General features: G+C 39.4%; 1 protein-coding gene across 3 annotated transcripts in view; it reads left to right on the plus strand.

Annotated features, from left to right (window-relative positions):
* The first annotated feature begins 281 nt into the window (after window positions 1-281).
* Window positions 282-21,851, plus strand: part of arhgap27 (Rho GTPase activating protein 27) — a 68,477-nt gene continuing 46,907 nt past the window's right edge. For 2 of the 3 annotated variants that reach the window (XM_036573144.1, XM_036573146.1), the window contains exons 1-2: window positions 282-510; window positions 3,994-4,906. In XM_036573144.1, coding sequence (XP_036429037.1) covers window positions 4,043-4,906 — 864 coding nt within the window. In that variant the 5' untranslated portion in view covers window positions 282-510; window positions 3,994-4,042. Of the gene's footprint in view, window positions 570-3,993; window positions 4,907-21,851 lie in introns of all 3 variants that reach the window. The other variant, XM_036573145.1, reaches the window with a different exon arrangement.

A 21,851-nucleotide genomic window follows, 5' to 3' on the forward strand; every position in this document is an offset into this window, starting at 1 on the left:
ACAGCCGTGCAATAAACATGCAGCATGTCAGTGTTGTCACTGGGTGGTTTCAAGAACAAACCACAGTATTACTCTTTCGTCATCTATCTGTCTCCTCCCTCATTTACTCTCTCATTCACCGCGCTTCTCTTTTCCTCACTTTTTCCCCCGATGTGGTTGTTGTTTTTTCGAGAAAATGTGCACACAGGCCTGAATGTGTCAACTTCCCAGCTGACACACCATCTCCAAAAACACTCCTTCACACTCTCAACACGCCCTCGCTCTAACACACACACACACACACACACACACACACACACTCCCACAAACCCGTCCAGCAACACAAACCTCCTCCCTTCTCACATTCACAGTAACGCTGAGGGCCACAGATCCGAGAACATACAACTCTGTGAGAACTACGAGGAAAAAAAGCTGGGGGGGAGGGAGGTTGAAGAAATGAAAACACCTGTTCCTGTGGTGCTGTGGGGGGGAATAAATGAGAAGTTTACATTGCTGTCTCGCTCGGCGGAGGTAGGCTTCCACCATCGTACTTTCTTTCTCACGGATGTTTGATAATGTGCTTTAACTAGGTATGTGAAGTGTACAGTGGTTTGTGCTTTGGTCATATTGTAATATGCTGCTGCCTTGTTCTTTTCTTTGCCTTGGTTGGTTGGTACTCCTTGGTGATAACCTTCAGAAGATGGCAACCCAACCATCACTGGTTGTTTTAGATTGATAGCACAATAATACATTTCAAATAGGTTCTTTTGAAGCTCCTTTGAAGTTCTTTTAAAGTTATTGTAGTGTACTTGCACCAAATTGGAGTTCTAAACTGGCAAGGGCAATTCTATGGTATTAGGTTTATCATTACACCAAATGCCTAATGGAATCACTATGTGAACAAGTTGAGAAGGTAGTAGGAGAGTCGATCACTAGGGGTTGGCAATATGATGATACTTATCGTTATCATGATTTTCTGTAAATTATTGTGAATATTTTCGGTAATCAAAACACTAACTACGCATATTATTATAAAGAGAGCCTAATGAGACCTGTTTAATTCGATTTAGTGCAGCACAGATGAACAAAAATCTTTAAATTGATAGTTTTTGTTTGTTCCAGTTTATTAAATCTTATAAGATTAAGAGATTAGGATCTTGTGGTATTATATTTTTGGCATATCGCCCATCCCTAGTTGAACAAGTTCTTGTGATGAACAATCTGCACTATATTTAGCGCTAGACACTGTAAAAGGGTTTCGGTCTTCCCAAGACGTACCATTCAACTGGCCTTAGCTTGACAGCATCTGTCAAAGATACTGCTGTAAACACCTGGATTTACAGTCCAGCTAGCTGTGAAAAGGCCATGCGGGTTCTAAAATTGTTCGTTGTAGAGGGTGTGGTAATGATGGGAACCAGGTGTTGTAATGTTTACAACACAAATATAGTCCGTTTATTTACTGTCCAAAACCACTAGTGAACCTACATATGTCTTCTGAGTTTGGCAGTAATGTAGTGGAAAAATCTGAAAAAAAAAAAAAGTTTTCTTTTGGGGACTGTTTTGCCTCACAAGACCCTCCGTGATTGATGGGTTTAATAATACAATTTATGCTATCTCAGACATCTTAAAACAATGTCTCAGGCATCAGGAAATGCATTCATAACTAATATGTGTATCTTTCCGTGAGGAAGCTGCTAGAGACAGATGTCTGGTTCCTGTCACCACCACTGCGAGCGATTTCGACATTTCACAAACCACTTTGAATGACTTTATTTACATCTTCATGACGTAATTACGCAAATTTTTTTGAAAATTTGTAGAGTTCCCCATGAATAGTGGCACCACTGCCTCGATTCAAACCATTTTTAGACACCATTTACCATTCCCGACACCATGCAAAACTCTTGTTTTCACGTTCTCATGGAACTGAATCCACTGTGTGTGTATTTTTGCTTCGTTGCCGTGAGGATAGGAATTGGGGAACTCATTGCTCAGCCCAGCCAGAACAGTCCTTATATGGGAATCCGAGATTGCAGTATATCTTGCTAGCTGTTGCTATATGACAGCTGAAGGTTTTCCTGTTTTGTGGTTTATGACTACGTTTCCCCTATTTTGAGTCTCTGTACTTCTCTAAGGGTTTGGGGTTTCGTACAAGCGTTCCTCTGCAAAGTGCACTCGCTTCCTGTAGCTGGTGCTGTGCACCAAATGGAATGACTTCTACTATATCATGTCCCTGAATGTTTGCCTCTAATGCTGAAGACATTCTGACTCAGAGGTACAACAAAAGACTCAACACTTGCTCAGCTGACAACATTCAAAGCACCCCAAACGTTCGGCCGGCCTCAGGGTGGCACTCAGAAAGTATGTTGAGTAATAAGCATCTGCTGAAGAAGGCACAGTTCCTCAAATCTAACCAGATGCAAATATCAGGTATAGTGAGGAGCTGTTTTGCAGGACCTTAGTACCTTAGTACTAAGTAGGAGGCTCAAGAAAAATGTAGTTGGGTCCAAGTCTTTGCTTAATCTGTGTCAGAAAAACCGGCTCTTCATGTTTGCAGGTGAGCTGTCACATAACTGGCCTCTCCCTTTTCTTACCCCACGGCATTTGGAGCAGATTCAGCGGCAGCCTGGTTGTTACCCTTGTCCGTCCGCATTCCTCTTTTCTAAGAAGACATAGGTGCTGATCTGAGATGAGGTCCTTTCTGGCCATTTAGCAGTAATCATCAGGAGGTAAAAAGGTAGAAACGATCTCGGATCAGCACTGTCAATCTGAGTTCATCGACATGTGGCCTTGTTGATGAACAAGGCTGCTCTCGCTGAAGAAGTGAAGGTGTGATTGATTTGACAGAGGCTGTCCTGTAAAACAGCAACTGTCAAATGCAACATTCATTAGATTTCCAAACACAGCTGACTGGTTTTAGATCCCTGCCCTTGCATCTTCTGAAACACTTAGCCAAGTTTCATTTAAATGAAAAAAACATATAGTAGATTTAGACCTGTGGAATGTATCACGGGCTTCGTTCACACATCACATCATGCATTCTGGGTGATTTGATCACAAGTGAACAGTGCTAAGTACAGGTGTGAACAGGGTCCAAGTGCATCTCAGGGTGTTTTCACACTTGTCCTGAATATTTGAGTTCACACCCATGTTTGACGAAGGACTCATTATCACTGGTCTTCAAATGCAAGAATTCCTTTCAAACCATGGAATGACTGCACAATTCCACGTATCACTTTTCTGAGCGTTTGCAAAATGCACAAGGATCCATTCTCATAAAAGAAGATTTTTAGGGAAGTGACGTGATAAGTTCAAGCAGTCACATCACAAAATGAACCAATCACGCAGCTCCCACATGTGGTGCTGGAACCTGGATAGCTTCTACACATGCAGCAGATCGCACTAGAGCTCACTGGAAGCGAACCCCAGACCCCAGATTTCAAAAAGACCAAAGATCCCAGTCCTGGGATCAAAAACAGCTTTCACACTTGACCAAGCATACCGAACTTGCAGAGCAAGCAATCCTGGGTCCAGAAAAAACACAAGAGTGAAAACACCTTTGGAGATGCCTTTGATCTGATCAATCAAATCAAATTCAGAGGTGGTCAGGGATGTATGATCAAGACATCATAGTAGAGATGAAAACAGCTGCATATCTTCTTTCTTTGTCTCCTCCTCCATTTGCTTATAAGTTTAAAAGCTATAGATTCTTAAAAGAGATTGTTCTTAAAGGGTTCTTTGGTAAAGCAATGGTTCTTTTTGGAACCAGGAGCTCTATATAGGACCAATTCATGCTTAAATAGTTCTTTGCATGGGGAAATGATCTCTTCAGATTGATGGAAAATGTGCTGTACATGGTTCTAAATAGAATAAAAAATGGTTCTATATGGTACCAAAAGGTACTGCTTGACATGGCAGATCTTGCTATCCACCTGTTATAAGATCACTCAAGACAGATGTTAAGATGTGGAGATTTTATAAAAATAGCTGATGTCTTCTTGTTCTTACCCGCAGCTCCAACCATGATGTCACCTTGACCTGGTAACACGGAGAGCTGGGAACAATGTCAGTCCCCCAGGTGGTGGTGGTGAACTTCCAGTATGAGTACACAAATCGCGATGGAAATCAGGTGTCCATCAAACCCAACGAGCGCTACATGCTGGTGGCCAAGACCAACGACCACTGGTGGCACGTGCGCAAAGACGAGACCACCAAACCTTTCTTTGTCCCAGCCACGTATGTGACAGAGTTGCCCCCTGAGAACAACTGGGCACTCCCTGAGCCTCCAGAAGAGGAAGATAGGCTGGATCCTCCAAAGCCTTTCTGCAAAACGGAGCCTGCTGATTTAAAGCAGACTTCAGAGGTTACCATTAGAGACCCCACTTCCATCAAGAGAGACTCTGAGAAGGATGGGCACAGGATCTCAACTTTTATCATCCCACAAGATCTGTATGATTTTAGGTTAGGTGAGCCAGGGGCACTAGACCCTAAAGCTGAGCTGGAACCTGAACCTTGCGACTTGTACAAGGATATAACGCAGGCGGATATAACCCATGGAGGAACATCAACCTCTCTTCCACTTGATGAGGATGAAACTCCGTATGCTGTCTCCCCACCGCACTTTTCTACCACCAGTTCACATGGCAAAGAAGCAGAACCCGGCTCAGCTGGCAGCGAGACCCAATCACCTAGGAGCCCTCTGATGGAGCTAAAAGAAGATATTCACATGCTTAAAAGGGCCGGTTGGGACCTGAAAATATTGGACAATATATATGAGTCAATAGATGAACAGAAAGTGGTGAAGGAAACTAAAGACATTGAGGCAGAACTTACACCAGGCTCTCCAGTTTCTCCTTCAACTCCTGTTTCTACAAAGGAGCGAACTCCTGGATCTCCTACTGACATGCCAGATTCACTTCCAGAGAAGGTACAGACTATTTTTATTTATTCATTACATACAATCCATGGTTCCCACTCCTGCACTAACACAGGGGTTCTCAGTTGTCCCATACAGTTTTAAGTTCTCTGTCCCAACACATCTAATCCAGATTGTAAAGGGCTTGATAATTAGAGATGGACCAGTGGTGTTGGGGTGGGGGATGGTTAAAAACATGCATGGCAGTGGGTTTCCAGTGCTAGGCTGCCATCAAGAAAAGTCCTACAAAGTCCTCATTTGTATTACAGATTGCAAAACGGAACAGTCTTCCAAGGCTGCTCTGTCACGTCAATAAAAAGGACTTGCAAAATCTCCCTTGTCAGAATCCCTGGTACCATCTTAAAGGCTGTTCCATTACTTTATTAGCTGAAGAGAAGGGTGTTAGATGAGCCCTCAGAGGGGCAATGGCCCAAGTGCCCAGATATCCTTGCAATCTGAGGCAAAATACCCCACCATAATGTTGGATAAAGATGCTCATAAGCCACAGCACTAAACTACTTAAAATGTTTAATATTTCAAAACCACATTCAATGTGCTGGACTTTGGATTTAGATTGCAAAGGACTCCATCTGTTGCACATGACTGTTGATACAATTACCTCTGCTAGCTGGCTAATTAGCATGCTAAAGACTATATGGCTAACAATGACGAAAAAGAAGGCACTACATCAAAGTTTATCGCCGACAAAGCGGTTATTTTTAAAATGTTTTATGCTCAAAGCTTTAAAAAAAACTTTGCATTGCAAAGTTTGCATGACTAACTCAATGATTAACTAACTGAAGCTCACCTAGCAGAGGGCGAGTGTGGTTCACTCCTCTTCTTCTGCTACAGGAGGCTACCTGTGTAATGATAGCGTGACACACACCCTAGCAGTAAGTTGAAATGGCAGAGGGGATGTAAAATAAAGCTGAAACAGGGCCCTAAACTGCAGCCTAGTTTTGGAACACAGTTTGAGACTGGAAACCTCTTCAGCTCAGAAAGGGATGGCTAATCAGCAGATTAGCTGATCGGGTGAGCTGTAGCAGGTAAAACACCCAAAAATGTAGCGGAGGGGTACTCCAGGACCAGGACTGGGGAACCAGTGGTTTTAGAAATTACGCTTAAATGACCAAAACAAAAGCCACAGTCCACTTATATGCACATGTACTGCTAGTAACCTGAGTTTCTGCTGATGAAAGGTCATGCATGACCACTGTGAGGTGCTGCACTCCACCAAATCACGTGCTGCTGTTCTGAAGCTTTGTATGTAGAGTTGAGCTCAGGGAGGTGCTGCTCTCTTGAAATGACACATCCAAGAGTAATGCCTGCTGGGACAGGGAAGTGATGATGAGATCTTCATTTAGGAACAGGGAGAGCTGTGCAGTTGTGAGATTTTAATCTGCAGAGTGCAGATTACAGGCATGTCTGGTGTCCTGCAGTTGTGAATATTCTGAATATGGATGATACCTCTTACTGATAGCTAACCTATCTACTAATCTACTACCTATCTACTACCTATCTACTACCTAACCTACTGATAGCTAACCTATTATTTTGGTTATATGCATGTAATTTAGTTAAAGCAAAAGGTAAAATGAATGGAACTGAGATTAAGTGAAAGTATCATTATGATCAATTTGGAAAACAGCTTTGTGTTTGAACCATATTATACCCATCCAAATGTTTGTACTCTAAGTAGCAGTTATCCAAATATCTGTTCATTAACTTTTGCAAATACTTGTCAAAAATAGCGCACATCCCTTCTTATTAATGTTGGGGTTGGTGCTGGTGTTTATTACTTCTGTGCTGAAGAATAATAATCTTAGGCAGAGGCCTTCAAATCTGGACCCAATCCAGTTTCCAGGCCTGTATTTTGTAATCGCCGCCAGTTAACTGCCCTGTTCATGTTACTGATTGGCCACATAGTATCATACCAAGCAGTGAATGCAAAATTCAGGACTGGAAAGTGGTCAGGACCCCCATGGACCCTCACAGAGCAGGTACTATTTGGGTGGTGGATCATTCTCAGCACTGCAGTAACACTGATGTGGTGGTGGTGTGTTAGTGTGTGTTGTGCTGGTCTGAGTGGATCAGACACAGCAGTGCTGCTGGAGTTTTTAAACACCTCAGTGTCACTGCTGGACTGAGAATAGTCCACCAACCAAAAATTTCCAGACAACAGCATCCTGTGGGCAGCGTCCTGTGGGCAGCTTCCTGTGACCACTGATGAAGGACTAGAGGATGACCAACACAAGCAGATGAGCTATCGTCTCTGACTTTACATCTACAAGGTGGACTGACAAGGAAGTGTCTAACAGAGTGGACAGTGAGTGGACACTGTGTTTAAAACTCCAATGACTTAGAGAATAATGTTGAAATGCTGTTAGTACCAAATGAAAATAAGTCAAAAGTAACTATTTGATGTCGTTTCCATGAGCATGCAAGCACTCCCTCCACTTACCAGACCACCATTTTCAAGAGAACCAGTGATCAGTTCTCTGGACCTCTTCCAGGCTCAAAAACTGTGTTCACATTTGGCCATACATGCCCAACTCTCAGGGTGAATGGGCCCAGCTTAAGTGTGAAAACTCCTTAAATGAATCAGCATATTTACTGCTGTAATTTCTGTGTGCCTGCAGAATCACCACTTTTCACTTCATCTAGCCACGCTGCTGCATCTGACTGATAAATGTCCATCATTTTATGTTTTCAAAACCCCAACCTTTTAAAACTGCTCTGTAAAAAGTACATGCAAGATGTGAGAGCAGTTAGGATAGTTTCCCCCAAGAGTTATGGTTCACTTATTTATCTCCTCTGATCAAATGCCCAGGCTAACAAAGACTCAGCTTTAATTGCTGCAGTGCAGTGCCAAACTTATCTGCATGTGAAAGGCCTGGCTGTTTTTTTCCTGACTGGGTTGGTTTGGCTAATGCTGTGAGACACAAACTCACAGCTCCCAAAGAAACTCATCGCCCTCTCGCTGTCTTTTCCGCACTAGATGATGGCATTTGTCCTTATTTCATAGTTTTTGGTCTTTTACACAAACGAATTGGTGTAAAAACTGACCCTCAGACAGTCATACTCAGACCACAGTAGCCTAGCCTGCTGCTGACTGCAGCCTCAGCACTGCTAACAGCAGGCTAACTGTAGTCAAAAGCAGCAGTTTCTTGGCAAGATGAAGATTTTTTTGGGGCTTTTTTTAAGTATAATTCTCATTCAAAACAAGACACACGTGACTCAGTAAATCTTTAATGCAAAACCCAGTTACAATAACAAGGGAGGAAGGGACATTTCAGAAAAATCTAATTCTAGATAAAACTGTGTTACAAATTTTGGAGGTAAAAATTGATATTTTTTGTTTTCAGTTTTTATTATAGACTCATAAATACACACATCTATGGAAGCCCATTCCCACCAGATGGAAGATAAACCAACTTACTTTTTTTCTCCCCTCTTTCTGGTAATAATTACTTTATTTTCTCAGAAAAAGTACTTAAAATATTATATTCTTGAAAATTTATTTCAGAATAATTTAATTTAGTCAAGATTTTGACTTTCCTCTGATTTTGACTACTTTGACTATGCGATTTTAATTAATTAAGACAACACTTCTACATCCTATCAGTTATTTAAAAAACTCATTACTTGAAACAAAGTGATTATTTTGGGATTAATAATTCAAAGGTTTGAGAAAATAAGTATTTATTTCAAGATACTAATTCAAAATTCTGAGAAATTGAGAAACATGCTATGAGATACAAAGTCAAAATTTTAAGAAAACTTTTATTTATACATATTAAGTCAATATTTTCAAGAAAATGTTATTTTGATTATAGCATTCAGAATTGTAAGATTTTTTTTTATGCTTGACATAGTCAAAAGTTTGAGAAAATCAGTCAAGATTTTGCGAAATTGAGAAATTGCTTTGAGATATTAAGTCAAAATTTCAAGAAAACAATGAATTATTTCAACATAATAAGTCAGTATTTTAAAATACATGTGTCATTATTTTGACCTAGCAATCAAAACATTAAGAAAACAACTTATTATTTCAGCATAAGTCAACATTTTGAGAAAATCAGTTAAGATTCTAGGTTAAAATTTTGATGTAGTGTTGTTAAGAAACAGAAAAAAATCTAAATCTACTCGGCACAAAAAAGTTTTATCTGGAATTTCACTGGACGCCTATTAATGTAAAACAACAGTTACAGCATCATCCATATCTTTACATTCTGTATTACAAAATAAAAGCACTGATATCAACAAGTTGTTGAAAAATATGTGCCAAAAATCTTCAGTAACACTGTAATAAGCTATAAGATACTTATATTAGTGTATAATACTTCTGTAACAATCTGTAATGTTTTTCTTCTGTAATATTTCTGTAGAAATCTGAAATACTTGTGTATCAGGAAAACCATGGTCTGCATTTTCTGTGAGACTGTAAAAGGGACTTTTATTCAGTAAACCCTTACTGAACTCATGTAGATGGCCCTTAAAGGTGGACAAACTGGTCAGAACAGCAGAAATTGAGCAGGGCCTGAAAGAGTTAAATTCCCTCCGCAGCTCCTCCCCCTCAGGCCTCGGCTACCTGTTTCCCACAGGAGGAAGGACTTTTCCTCGCCTGAACTCCAAAGAGCATCCATACTACTCCAAACAGAGAGGATTACGAGGGACTTTTATTTGATTTTTGGCTTTAATAAACCGTTATATGTTTTAAAGTATAGTATAATCGTTTGGAGGCTGCCCTGAGCTTCGTTGGAGTGAGCGGAAAAGCACTTGTTGCACGGTAGGCTTTCCTCACAGTTTCCTTCGTTGGAGGATGTCGTTTTCTGCAGGTGAGGTTGGGCTTCTCGTTTGAACTTTCCGTTCCACCTTAAACTGTGCAGCAGTGCAGCCTCCATACTTGGCAGCCTCAGGCGCCAGAATGGAACTGCTGCACCATTTAAGGTGGAACGGAAAATTCGAAAAAGTAGCATTGAGAAAACGGCTTTTTTTTTAATGAAAACGGGAAATGCGATGGAAGAAAAACCACCTGTGGGCTTTCATTTGTACATTTTACCTAAATCAAAACTGAAACCATCACGTTTAAAGTGTGTTGTTATGATTTAAGCTGCTCCTCCTTTTTATTGTTTAGTCTATATGTGATTCCATGCTAGACAAAACAGGTCATACAGTCTTGCTTTGTTTCTTTTTGTGCATTTAGGACGTTAGCCTACTTTAAAAAGTTTACTTTCTTCTCTCCACTGTGAGGACAAGTGTTTTCCCACCCTTTTCAGATTAATTTAGTTGCATAATGAGTTGCACAATGACACAATATGAAAATGTGGAGCACACAGTTTATTTTGCTTATGGCAAAGTGTCCCTCAGTGGTGATTTCATCTATAGCAGAGTCTTTTTCATACAGAAAAAGGCCATTTCAGCCATTTCAGCCTTACTTCTCGTGTATGGAAAAGCCCAGGCGCCTCTGGAAGTCTGCCACTGAAGTTTTGGTTTCCATGGCGATGAGGCTTCCAAGGGTGGCACGGCCGAGGTGCCATTCAGTTCAGCGGGCACAATGTGCAGAAGTCCCGGATATGTAGGTCAGCTTATGCTAATGCAAGCTCACACGATTTCAATGCACTGGCAGACCCTGCAGCCCAGTGTGTGTGAGTGTGTGTTTGTGTGTGTGTGTGTGTGTGTGTGTGTGTGTGTATAAAATGGGGATGTGGTTTTGTGTGGTAGACGGTGTGTAAGTACCCATTTAGACCTAGATATGGTCAACACTTCTGCACGACTTACAGTTATGCAGATATATTGCTTATTTTCACGTTAATATATCGCCTAATATTGGCCTTTGCAGCTCTGACGTTGCAGATGGCTGCATTATGCAAATGAGCTCCAACAACTAACCAATCAGATGTACTTACAGAGTCAGCACAGTGATGACATCACCACACTTCCAAAAGTCTTAGAAGTTGGTTTAGGATTTTCTGCTCATGATCTAAGTATTTAAGTAATCCCTAACACATTCAGTGGTGTTGAGGTCTGGACTCTGGGGAGGTCAGTCCATTGTTCAGCTGCTTTGTTTGATGTGTCCGTCTCCTTTTCTCAGTGAGGTTCTTCTTGATCAGCTACACATCCTTTCAGACCCATAGTGCTGAGTCTTCTTCTCACAGTGGAAGGATGGACAGAAACACCTGTGGATGTTTTCAGATCTGAAGCAGCTTGATTTTCTCCTCTCTCTCAAAAAGGAAAGCGTTAAGTGCTGTTTATCTGATGGGGACAGTTTTGGTGTCTACCAGGTCTTCCAGGTGGTTGTTAGGAGTAACTCCAGATTTGGAAACTTCTATTGGTTTTTTTACTTTCAGTTGCTGTATTATCAACATCAGGTATTCAAACTCAGAAGACATGTAAAGGTTGTTTTGTGTGGTAATGAAATGGCCATGTTTGTGTTGTAGACATGGGGACCATTCACCACCACTGTAAAGAAATTGAGTATGTGAAATATGTAAGGAAGCAAGTAGCAATATAATGGCTTAGTGTTTTGACCACATCATGCAACCCTAGAAACGCCCTAAAAGACGCCTCCTGTCTCCTACCAGAAGGCTGTGGTTCTTGATTATTGTGTGTGGTGAACAGAGAGAAGGACAGTTCCTGTGTTAGTCATGGCCAGTTATATAATCATAACACATAATTGTGCACTGTATGATGCAAATTAGTGGAATGGAGCTGCTTCATACACAGCTGTAGTGGACCTGGATGGACAGCTGGAGATCAGAAAGTACTAGGACCTGTACAGTGTATTTTTTTTCTTAAGCAAACTTTTGTGTAGATTTATTATTATAAAAACATTCGTTTATTTTTCCGTGCCTATTTTCCAACTTCACTTCATGCCTGAGATTACAGTTAAACATTGTTACAATTAAATTTTGTTACTGTGCCTTAAAGACTAACATATGTAAATAACTTTGCTCTGATTGGTTGGCCTGTCGTGCGCCTCATTGAAAAAGCAGACCGAACTGAAACACTGCTTATAACTTCAGTAAGGCTACGAAAAATATTTGAGAATGTTTGATAATTAGAATAATAAAAAGCAGAAAATCCATTTAAAAGTAAACAACTAATAAAGTTGCTCAGTGTTGCCAGATTGGGCAGGATCCCTGGTTTACGTTTGTACGCAAAAGTCTGCAGACCCCCCTAGTCAAGTCACATATTGTGTTGTTTTTCTAAGTGGAGATATGTTAATACATCCGCTACAGAGAACACATTTCTGCACATTTTAATGCACAATTACTGTTTATTTGCTGAATTTAACATGTTTTAAAATTAAAATTTAAAGTGCGGCAAAAGTTACCGCACATTTTACATTTTATGTTTTCATTTTTTCCAATGTGTTAAACACAGCAAATAAATAGAAATTATGCACTATTTATCAGTTATTTAATTACCTTGGAGTATTAAGTCTTATTTAAAAAGCCTAAATAAATAAATAGAATTTATGCAATAGTGCAAAATAATACTACTACTATTAATAATAATAAAAATACATTTTATTTGTAATAATAATTAATAATAATAGTAGTAAGGACAACAACAGTAATAAAAGCAGCAATAAGTAAGAATATATTTTCCCCCCATTCACATATTATTTATCTTCATTCAAATCTATAGATGCAGCCCCAAGCTGTAGACTGAAAATATCTTTCATAATATATATATATTATAAAGGGCACATATCTCATATATATATATATATATATATATATATATATATATATATATATATATATATATATATATATATATATATATATATATAGGATATGTGCCCTTTACAGTAAATAAAAACTGAATATGTCAGAAAATGTATATTAATGGCCACGTGTGTGTGTGTGTGTTTATTAATAGGACATATGTAAATGTGTTGGCTTCTGTGAGCTTAGCTGTTTCGCAGCTTAGTTAAGGACCAGCTGGACTTTTGCATGTTTACCTACAAACGCTTATTTGAGTTAATCTAGTATGTAAACATGCTTTCTTTGATATGAGCCCTTTAAATGAAGTGGAAAAACACCTTGCTTGACAAAACTGTACCAGCTTGTTTAGGACACTGTGAAACTGCCCTGTGTGGTAATAGCTGGCAACATTTGCATGTTTTATTGGGGGTTAGTTGGACCCAGGCACAGGCCTGACATTGACCTTATATACCTACATGAGTGACAGCTTGAAACTTTGTTGACCTTTCTATTAATAGCAGCAGTTAAATTTTAAACCGGGGAGGATTTACTCTCTACTTCTGCACATTAAGATGGAAAAGGAAGGCTTAGTTCAGGGCTGTGACTCCATACAGTCCATGTATGACAACTAAGCTTCAAAAATGTTTCATTTCAAATTCATTTTTGTGATGTCACAAAAACCCAACTCATTTACATATATCTGCCTACCAGTTAAGCGCCGCTCATTCACGCTGGAGTTAAAAGGAGCCCGGACTGCTTTTTGAGACGCAGTGCAGAGCAGCCAGTCAGAACAGAGGTCATGTAGAATGTAGGATATGTGCCCTTTAACATAAATAAGAACAGAATGTGGTGAAAATGTATATAAATGGCCATTTCCGTCAGACTCTTTTTGACTGTAAGACAAAGCTGTGTGATTTTTTTGATTAATAACAGGGTAATAGAGTTTAAATGTGTCAGTGTGAAGCCCTGGTCAGGTTCTCTGCCTTGAATTAAAGTGCAACCTTTCTGTGGCTTTTCACACCCTGAACTAAAGGCGTGTGTTAAATGCAGTAAGATTTTATGAGTAATGGATTGTGCAATAAGTAAGACGCATCATTACTCATCTTATGGAACTGTTGACAAAATTACGAAACATACAGGAGTCTCTCTCTGTAGTTACGGTTTCTGTGTTTGAGGACTGTTTTGTAATTTTTCGTGACTAATGAAACAGAATTGTGATTCTATGGAGGCAGTTTCCCAGATCCAGTTTGAGCTAAAAGGGGAATTCCACCCATTTTTCAGAATTTCTGTATAATTCAGTGACTGAAACATAAACACAGTGGTTCAGAGTGGTTTGATGTGAAATGGTTTGTTTGTAGAGAACCTTACAGACTCAGATTTCTTTACAGTGGTGGTGACTGGAACCAGGAGTAACAGTGTCTACAATGCAAATATAGCCGTTTTATTTACTATCCAAAACCACCAGTAAACCTACACGTGTCTTCTGAGGTTTTTTTTATGTAAAGTTGATGGTGGAAAAATAAGCATCAATCTGAAAAAACAAGTTTTCTTTGGGGACTACTTTGCCTGACAACACGCTTCATGTACCCCTCCACCATGAAAGGATTCAAATGAATTGATTAAAATACAGTTTAGACCAAAACCATTTAATGTAATAACTTTCTGTGAGGGAGCTTTTAGAGGTGGATGTCTGGTTCCTATCACCCCTATTATGAACAAATTTGACTCTGTAAGTTTCTCTAGAATGAAGCATTTCACATCAAGCTACTCAGAATGATTTTGTTGACATCTGAACCATTTATTTTTGCAGAAATTTTGAAAAATTGAAGGAGTTCCCTTTTAAGCCGAGACCAAAAAGAATTTCTAATGTTCGCCACTGCAGTTTAGTCCAAGTCTGGGCTTAATCCATGTCTGGAAACAGGTCCTAAGTGTTATATTCTGCATCTTCCCATGTAGTTATTCATATTAATTCATATAAATATTCATATTAATTCAAAGATATGTTTATATTCAGGTCCCTGAACTGTTCTAATCTTTTCTATCACAATATTAGGGATGAAAATGATCATGGACAGCACATTTACATATCCACCTATTCAGCCTACAGCGGTTCAGCTCCGCTTACTCTGACTGCTTTTTGAATGAGGCTGTATGCGGTGCAGCCAGTCAGAACAGAGGTCATTTGCATATATCACTTTTAATGGTAATGTTCAATTGTAAGGGATGAGGTTAGAAAATGGTTATGAAAAGATAAATTATGACTGTTTTTGATAAATGAGCCGATACAAATATGGAATGGTTTGATAAGCGTTGGGTTTTATATCACAATGTATCACTGAAACCGATAAACACCCATCATTTACTACTACTACTATGAATTTGCGATGAGAACAACATCTAACTGCTTGGATACAGACTGAGTTGGTCATCCAGACGATGATATTTCATGCAGTAGTGCTCTAACTTCACAGTTCTCATCAGGAGAGACATGAGAATCTGTGGCTTCTACATGCTGGCGTGATGGAAATGCAGCCCAACTGCCCTGACAGGTAGAGTGTGAGTGTTCATTGAGGACGTGTATTTCTAAAGGACGTTCAGCAGATGCCGATACACCGAGACGTTTATCTGATTAACAGTTGTTTCACGTTGACGCTGTTATCTAAAAAGAGGAGCAAAAGTGTTCATCTTACGTTTCCTCTCAAATCAAGGGTAAAAATAGGCAACATGAACATTAGTGAGGTCAGGTACTGATGTTGGATGATCAGTTCTGGACTAATGTGGACACTCCAACTCATCCCAAAAGTATTAGCTCCATTTCTGAAGAGAACACTGCCTAATGGTGACCTTAGGCTCATGTGCGTCCCATTCTGTTGGCAGTGCTTTTCTATGGATGATATACAAGCTCTAAAGTCACTACAACTCACTAATTAGAAGAGATGTCCAGATATTTTTGGACATTGAAGTCTGAATCTTCTACATCTGTCTGATTTTATAGATAGCAGTATACAGTATCAGAAACCACTTAAGCAAGTCTATTAAAGATCAGCTCAGAATGGTTTGAGACAAGTATGTGATGATTTAGGCCTGCGGTTAGCACCATGCTAGTAGGTGAGGTCTACGCTTCCATTAGTTGTTAGCTACATTAGCCTCGTAGCTCCTGTGCTAAACTAAAGAGGCAGACTTCAGACACTAAACACGTCTTTGCTGATTGATTAAATTTAGGTTAGAGGGGAAGATTCTTTTTCAGAGATCATTTTTTTTGCCAAACTACTCCTTTGAAGCCAGGTTTATTCCTTTAATGTCCAGGTTTAGCCTAGACATTATCTAGCCTAGGCTGTTATCTATTAAAATGGACTAAAATACAGAGAAAATTCAAGTGTTAAGGTATTGATAAGTTTTTAACATATTTTTGACCAAAAAATACATTGATTTTTTAAATTACTTAACCACTTGACATGGTTTGAGGCAAGTATGTGGCGATTTAGGCAGTTAGCATGACGCTAATTGGTGAGGTAAAGCTTCCGTTATTTGCTACATTAGCCTTGGAGCTCAAGTGCTAAAGTAAAGAGGCAAACTTCAGACACGAAACGTGTCTTAGCTGATCGACTACGTTAAAGGAGACCATTATATAAATCAGTTTTTTTGCCAATATGTTGACATATTATCTGCTCTAGATTACCTATTAAACAGCTGAGTGATGATTTAGTCATGCAGTTAGCACCATGCTAATTGGTGAGATAAGCTTCCGTAACTCATTAGCTATGTTAGCCTCGTAGCTCCAGCGCTACATAAGCAAATTTCAGACACTAAACATATCTTTGCTGATCGACTACATTTAGGGTGGAGGGAAGATTAGGTAAATTAGACGTTTTGCCAAAGTTTTGAAGTCAGGCTTAGCCTACAAATTATCTAACCTAGACTATTACCTGTTTAAGAAGGATGAAAGTTCAGACACAATTCATTTTTTAGGATACAAAAGGATATTTTTGTTCATAAAGTTATTGACATGGTCTAAGGCAAGTGCGATGATTTATGCATGCAGTTAGCAACATGTTTGTTTGGTAAAGGAAGCTTCCAGTACTTGTTAGCTACATTAGCTTTGTAGCTCCAGTGCAAAACTTGAAAAAGCAAACTTCCACAAATATAAACATCTAATTAACTACATTTGGGATAAGTGCACAATTACATTTTTATAAAAAATATATTCTCTTAGCTGTCCTGCAGTTTCTCTGCCAGGAACCAAAACCTCAGCAGGCCTATATTTATCTCTCACTTGACTGATTGAGCCACCCTCTGCCTGGTAGGTGGACGGTAAGCATTTTTTTAGTTGTCTGTTCTGCTGCTGTATTTGTCTCCTGGGGTGAGCTTGTATGAGGGTAGTCTAGTGCTTAATGTCAAGTGTCATTTATGTAACATCCGTTTTTGGTTCTTGTGTTGTTCACTTCCTATTAGCAGGTGCTAAGTCTTTGGTGGGCTGTCATGTTTGGTGTGAAACCTAGAGCCTTCACATATCGAACAGTGCCCCCGCAGAGACGTGAAGACATTAAAATCAGGACGTGATGTCAGAGAGAGCGTACACTCCCGCCAGGTCGTGGTTACTGATGCAAACTGTGTGTTCAAACCGGTAACCTCATCACTGTACATTGCAGAGATAAGGTGCAATATACACTGACTGGCCACTTTATTAAGTTCATCTCCTTGTATCTACAATTATTGTCCATTTTATCTGCTCCACTTACTGTATAGGTGCACTTTGTAGTTCTACAGTTACAGACTGTAGTCCATCTGTTTCTCTGCATGCTTTGTACCCCCTTTTACCCTGTTCTTCAGTGGTCAGGACCCCCATGGACCCTCACAGAGCAGATACTATTTGGGTGGTGGATCATTCTCAGCACTGCAGTAACACTGACATGGTGGTGGAGTGTTAGTGTGTGTTGTGCTGGTCTGAGTGGATCAGACACAGCAGTGCTGTGCATCTGCCAAGTGCATCTATATGGTAGGCGTTTCTGATAAAATGGCCAGTGAGTGTGGAAATGAGGCACTGTAGTTGTAATTAATTCATGTAATTAAAGGGGAATTCCACTGTTTTAAAAAATTTAATGGTCAAGCTGTAAACAGTCAGAGTGGTTTGGTGTGAAATGCTCCGTTCTAGAGAAGTTTAAAGGCAGAATTTTTCACAGTGATGGTGATAGGAACCAGACATCCACCTCTAAAAGCTCCTTCAAAGAAAGTTGAGGATGTTGCCTGATGTCTGAGATGTTGTGTTATGTGTTAGTTTTTGGCTTGAAACATGTTTTTTTTAGAATAGATTCATGATGAAGAGGTATATGAAATGCATTGTGAGGCGAAATAGTCCCCAGAAAAAAATATGTTTTGGATTTCTCACTATTTTACCATCATCACGTCATCGGCGTTCCATATAAAACTCAGAAGACTCGTGTAGGTTCGCTGGTGGTTTTGGATTATAAATAAAATGTCTATATTAGTGTTGTAGTCATGGTGACCCCTGGTTCCATTCACCACCACTGTGAAGAAATCTGAGACTCTACAATCAACCATTTCACACCAAACCACTCTGAATGACTTTGTTTACATTTCAAACTCTGCAATATGTGGAAATATTGAAAAATTAATGGAATTCCTTGTGTGATGTCTGAGGAAAGATATGGGGAGATGTTGCCATGGTAGCATTTAGGTGAGCCGACTCCTAGTTACACGTGAATTTTCCAACCAAACAAAGCAGTGCATTATGGATATTTTTGTCTCATGTATCTGTTGTGGGATTGTAAGAGTGAACTGGATATTCCCGATGATTTGACTGAAAATGTCAGACAGTAGTGCACTATTACAGTGAATGGGCCATAGTTTCGCATATAGCCAGACTGTTTTGCATATGGTCTATATTGGAAGTCCACCATGGTTTGTATTTCAGGAAATATTCTTAGTTTGAAATATAGACTGATACTCCTGTTGGTTCCTGTTCTCCTCTGAGGTGTCTATTAGGAGCAGGCTTGTATCTCAGCTGGAAGAGGCATGTTTACAGGCTGATTAGGTGGTTGTTCAGGTGTGCAGGTGTGCGGGTTTACGTGTCTCTGCCTTGGGCCATTATCAACCGTTGCCACGTAACAGCCTCTGTACACTTTCGGAAAAAAAGTACTGAACTGTTACTGGATTGGTATCCTCAAGGGTATGTCTTCAGCACCTTTAGTCAGGGAACATAATTGTGCCATAATCCTTTGCAATTATATATTTTAAGTTGTGTTAACACCACACACCCCGTCTTGTCTCCAGGCTTTTTACTTTATTGTTCCACATTATAACATGTGGTACTTTTTTCTGGGAAAAAAAAATATATTGAAGGTACACAGTTGGACCTTAAGAGCTTTGAGGGTGCATTTACGTTGTTCGTTCCTTGAAAGAACCTGCACGGTACCTTTCTTGCTGACGATGTATGCAGTACACCAGTCCGGGCATTCAGTGCTGTGAGGTAATCCAGGATTCCAGGCCATGCTTGATGATGTAAGTGCGGGAGGGTGGGGGAGCGGCTTCAATGGGCCTTCTGTGCGAGAGAGAGGCTCTGTGTGTATGTGCGATTCAGGCCCCAGCCTCGTCAGTCGAATAGTTTCGTTGGAATAAGTAATTTGGTTAAGTAAGCAGTCGCATGCTTTCTCAATCTGGGGCCTCCACAGTCCGTCGCTTATTCATTGATTATGGCTGTAAATTCTTCACGGTATTTCATACGTACAAGCAGAAAATCCTAGGCCTGTGTCAGCTGCTTCTGGGGCTTTTCTGCTCCTGATCAGGCCTTTTAAAAGAACAGTTTGCTGTCAAGACAAACTCCAGCTTTCCCTCCTTACATATATACATATATATGTAATAAGGACTTACTACATATAAGTGCATAGGGGTTATATTAGTATTATATAAAGGTGCTTACATATATATTACATATGGGACATATTACATTTAGGTACTTATGTACATATTGGACATGTTAGTATTGCATGTAGGTACTCTAAAGGCATATAATTGTTGCATATAAGTACTTTCATGTCATTGTTGCGCAAAAACCTTGTAATCCTTCATTTTTGTCGTTGTTTTGTTTTTTGCGTAATGAATTGAGTTAATATTTCATAATTAATGGACCAACAGAAATGGTCCAAATTTGCTTTGAGAGAGAATATTTTTACATTATCTTCCATTACAAGTTAATCATGGTTTTTCCTTCTACTGTAAAATTCACATTTTGGAGATATGAGGTTTTGTGCCAACAGCATTGATAGATATAAAACCGATATACAGTTATATATAAATACTAAAATATACAAAATATAGCACAGCTCAGCTTATATGGACACATTCGCTGTAGTTGGCCCCAGCCACGCTGTGCAGAAAGCAAGGCTTTAGGCCAGAGTTGTCAAACTCAACCATTTGTGTGTGTGTGTGTGTGTGTGTGTATATATATATATATATATATATATATATATATATATATATATATATATATATATATATATATATATATATATATATATATATATATATATATATATATCAGAGCACACATTACATTGTTAGTGCAGTGCATTGAGAAACGGGCTAATATTAATAGAAAATTCAAATAATTTCACGGACAGGATAGGATTGTGCCATAGGCCTGACATGGCCTATAACGTGGTGGCGCTAGTGGGGAAAGCCCAACTTATTGTGCAGATCTGCGCAAGCACAGTAGCCAGAGTGACGTTTTTTGAGCGTTATTGAGCCACACGTTACAAACTATTTATGAGCTTTTTGTCATATTTTACCGGCGATTTCTCATATGTTTTTTAACGTCCATTTGACCTTTTTTGAGTATTTAGGTTTCTCCCCATTCAGAGAGAGGGGAGTCTGGTCTTGTATGGCTGGAAATAACTGCCCGGCGGAGATGCAAAGATGGGCGCCGAGTGAACAGACTTTCCTGTAAGGACTTTACATTAGCACAGGTCTACACTCCATGCCTCAACTGACAAGTTCTTCCAGTTGTACAGGCGTAAACACAGAATGAACCAGCTAACCCCGCCTTCACAATAAGAGTCCTTTTAGAATGAACCAGTGAATAATGCTAAAGACCCAACACTCTGAAATTAGCATGGTCATTTTATTACATATTGACACTTATATAATACAACTGGTGCATTACATGTGGGTAACATGTTTAGTGTCTGAAGTTTAGTTTTGAACTGTAGCTACAGTGCTAATTTTGCTAATAAGTAATGGAAGCCCATATATCCACCAGTTAGCATCTCACTACATGCATTAATCATCACACTCCTTTCAAAATAGTTCACTAATCTATAGTAGACTTGATTATGTGGTTTCTGACACTATATGACTGTATGACTGTTGTCTATAAATGTGCACTAAAGTACATTGCATAGCTGAAAATTGTAACAGCAGCTAGCAGACTTCGGGCACCAAACATGTCTTGGCTGGTTGACTATATATTATGTGCATATTTGTTAACATATGAATAAAAATATAATATTTTCTGAGATGTTGGAGATGCTAAACGGTAAAATGTGGCCACCAATTATCTTGTCATTTCAGTAATGCCTATTGTTCACTACTCAATTTCATTCATTGTTATTGACTGAATCATTCTGTTAGGAAAGGGTTATAAGTCCCAGGATTGGACTGTGGAACGAACGTTCAGTCCTCAGTGCTGCTCGGTAGATTCTGTACTTTCAGTCATTTGGTGTCAGTGCCATTTAAGGCAGACACCCCTGAGAGTGTGATTTCAGTGAGGAGATTCCCCCTGAGCTTACACTGATTATAATCTTATAAAAACGTGCCCTCATAACAGATGGCTTACCACATCCACGTACCTTGGCTAACAGGAACAGGCTTTGTGGTACCTCTTTCTGATTTTATGTTTGTTCTACTAATTTAACCCGTTAAATGCTAAGGAAACTTGGGCAGTTTCTGCCTCCATTGGATCATTCTATCTGTCCATAGGAGTCACTGGTGTTACCGATCCTCATTGGTGTCACACATAAGAAAGGTAACACCAGAGACATTTTTAATGAAAAATGCATTTTACAAAATGGCTGCTGCAGAGCATCAAACCCCATGTTTTCAGTTATGGAATATCCACTAAAATATGAAATTTAATCCATTTGTATTCTGTTTTTTTTACAATTACCTAAGAATAAAGTCGGTCACACCAGTGACTTCAGCTAAAAGCTTCATATAATATCATGAGC

The sequence above is a fragment of the Colossoma macropomum genome, unplaced genomic scaffold (assembly GCF_904425465.1).
Source record: "Colossoma macropomum unplaced genomic scaffold, Colossoma_macropomum, whole genome shotgun sequence".
NCBI lineage: Eukaryota > Metazoa > Chordata > Actinopteri > Characiformes > Serrasalmidae > Colossoma > Colossoma macropomum.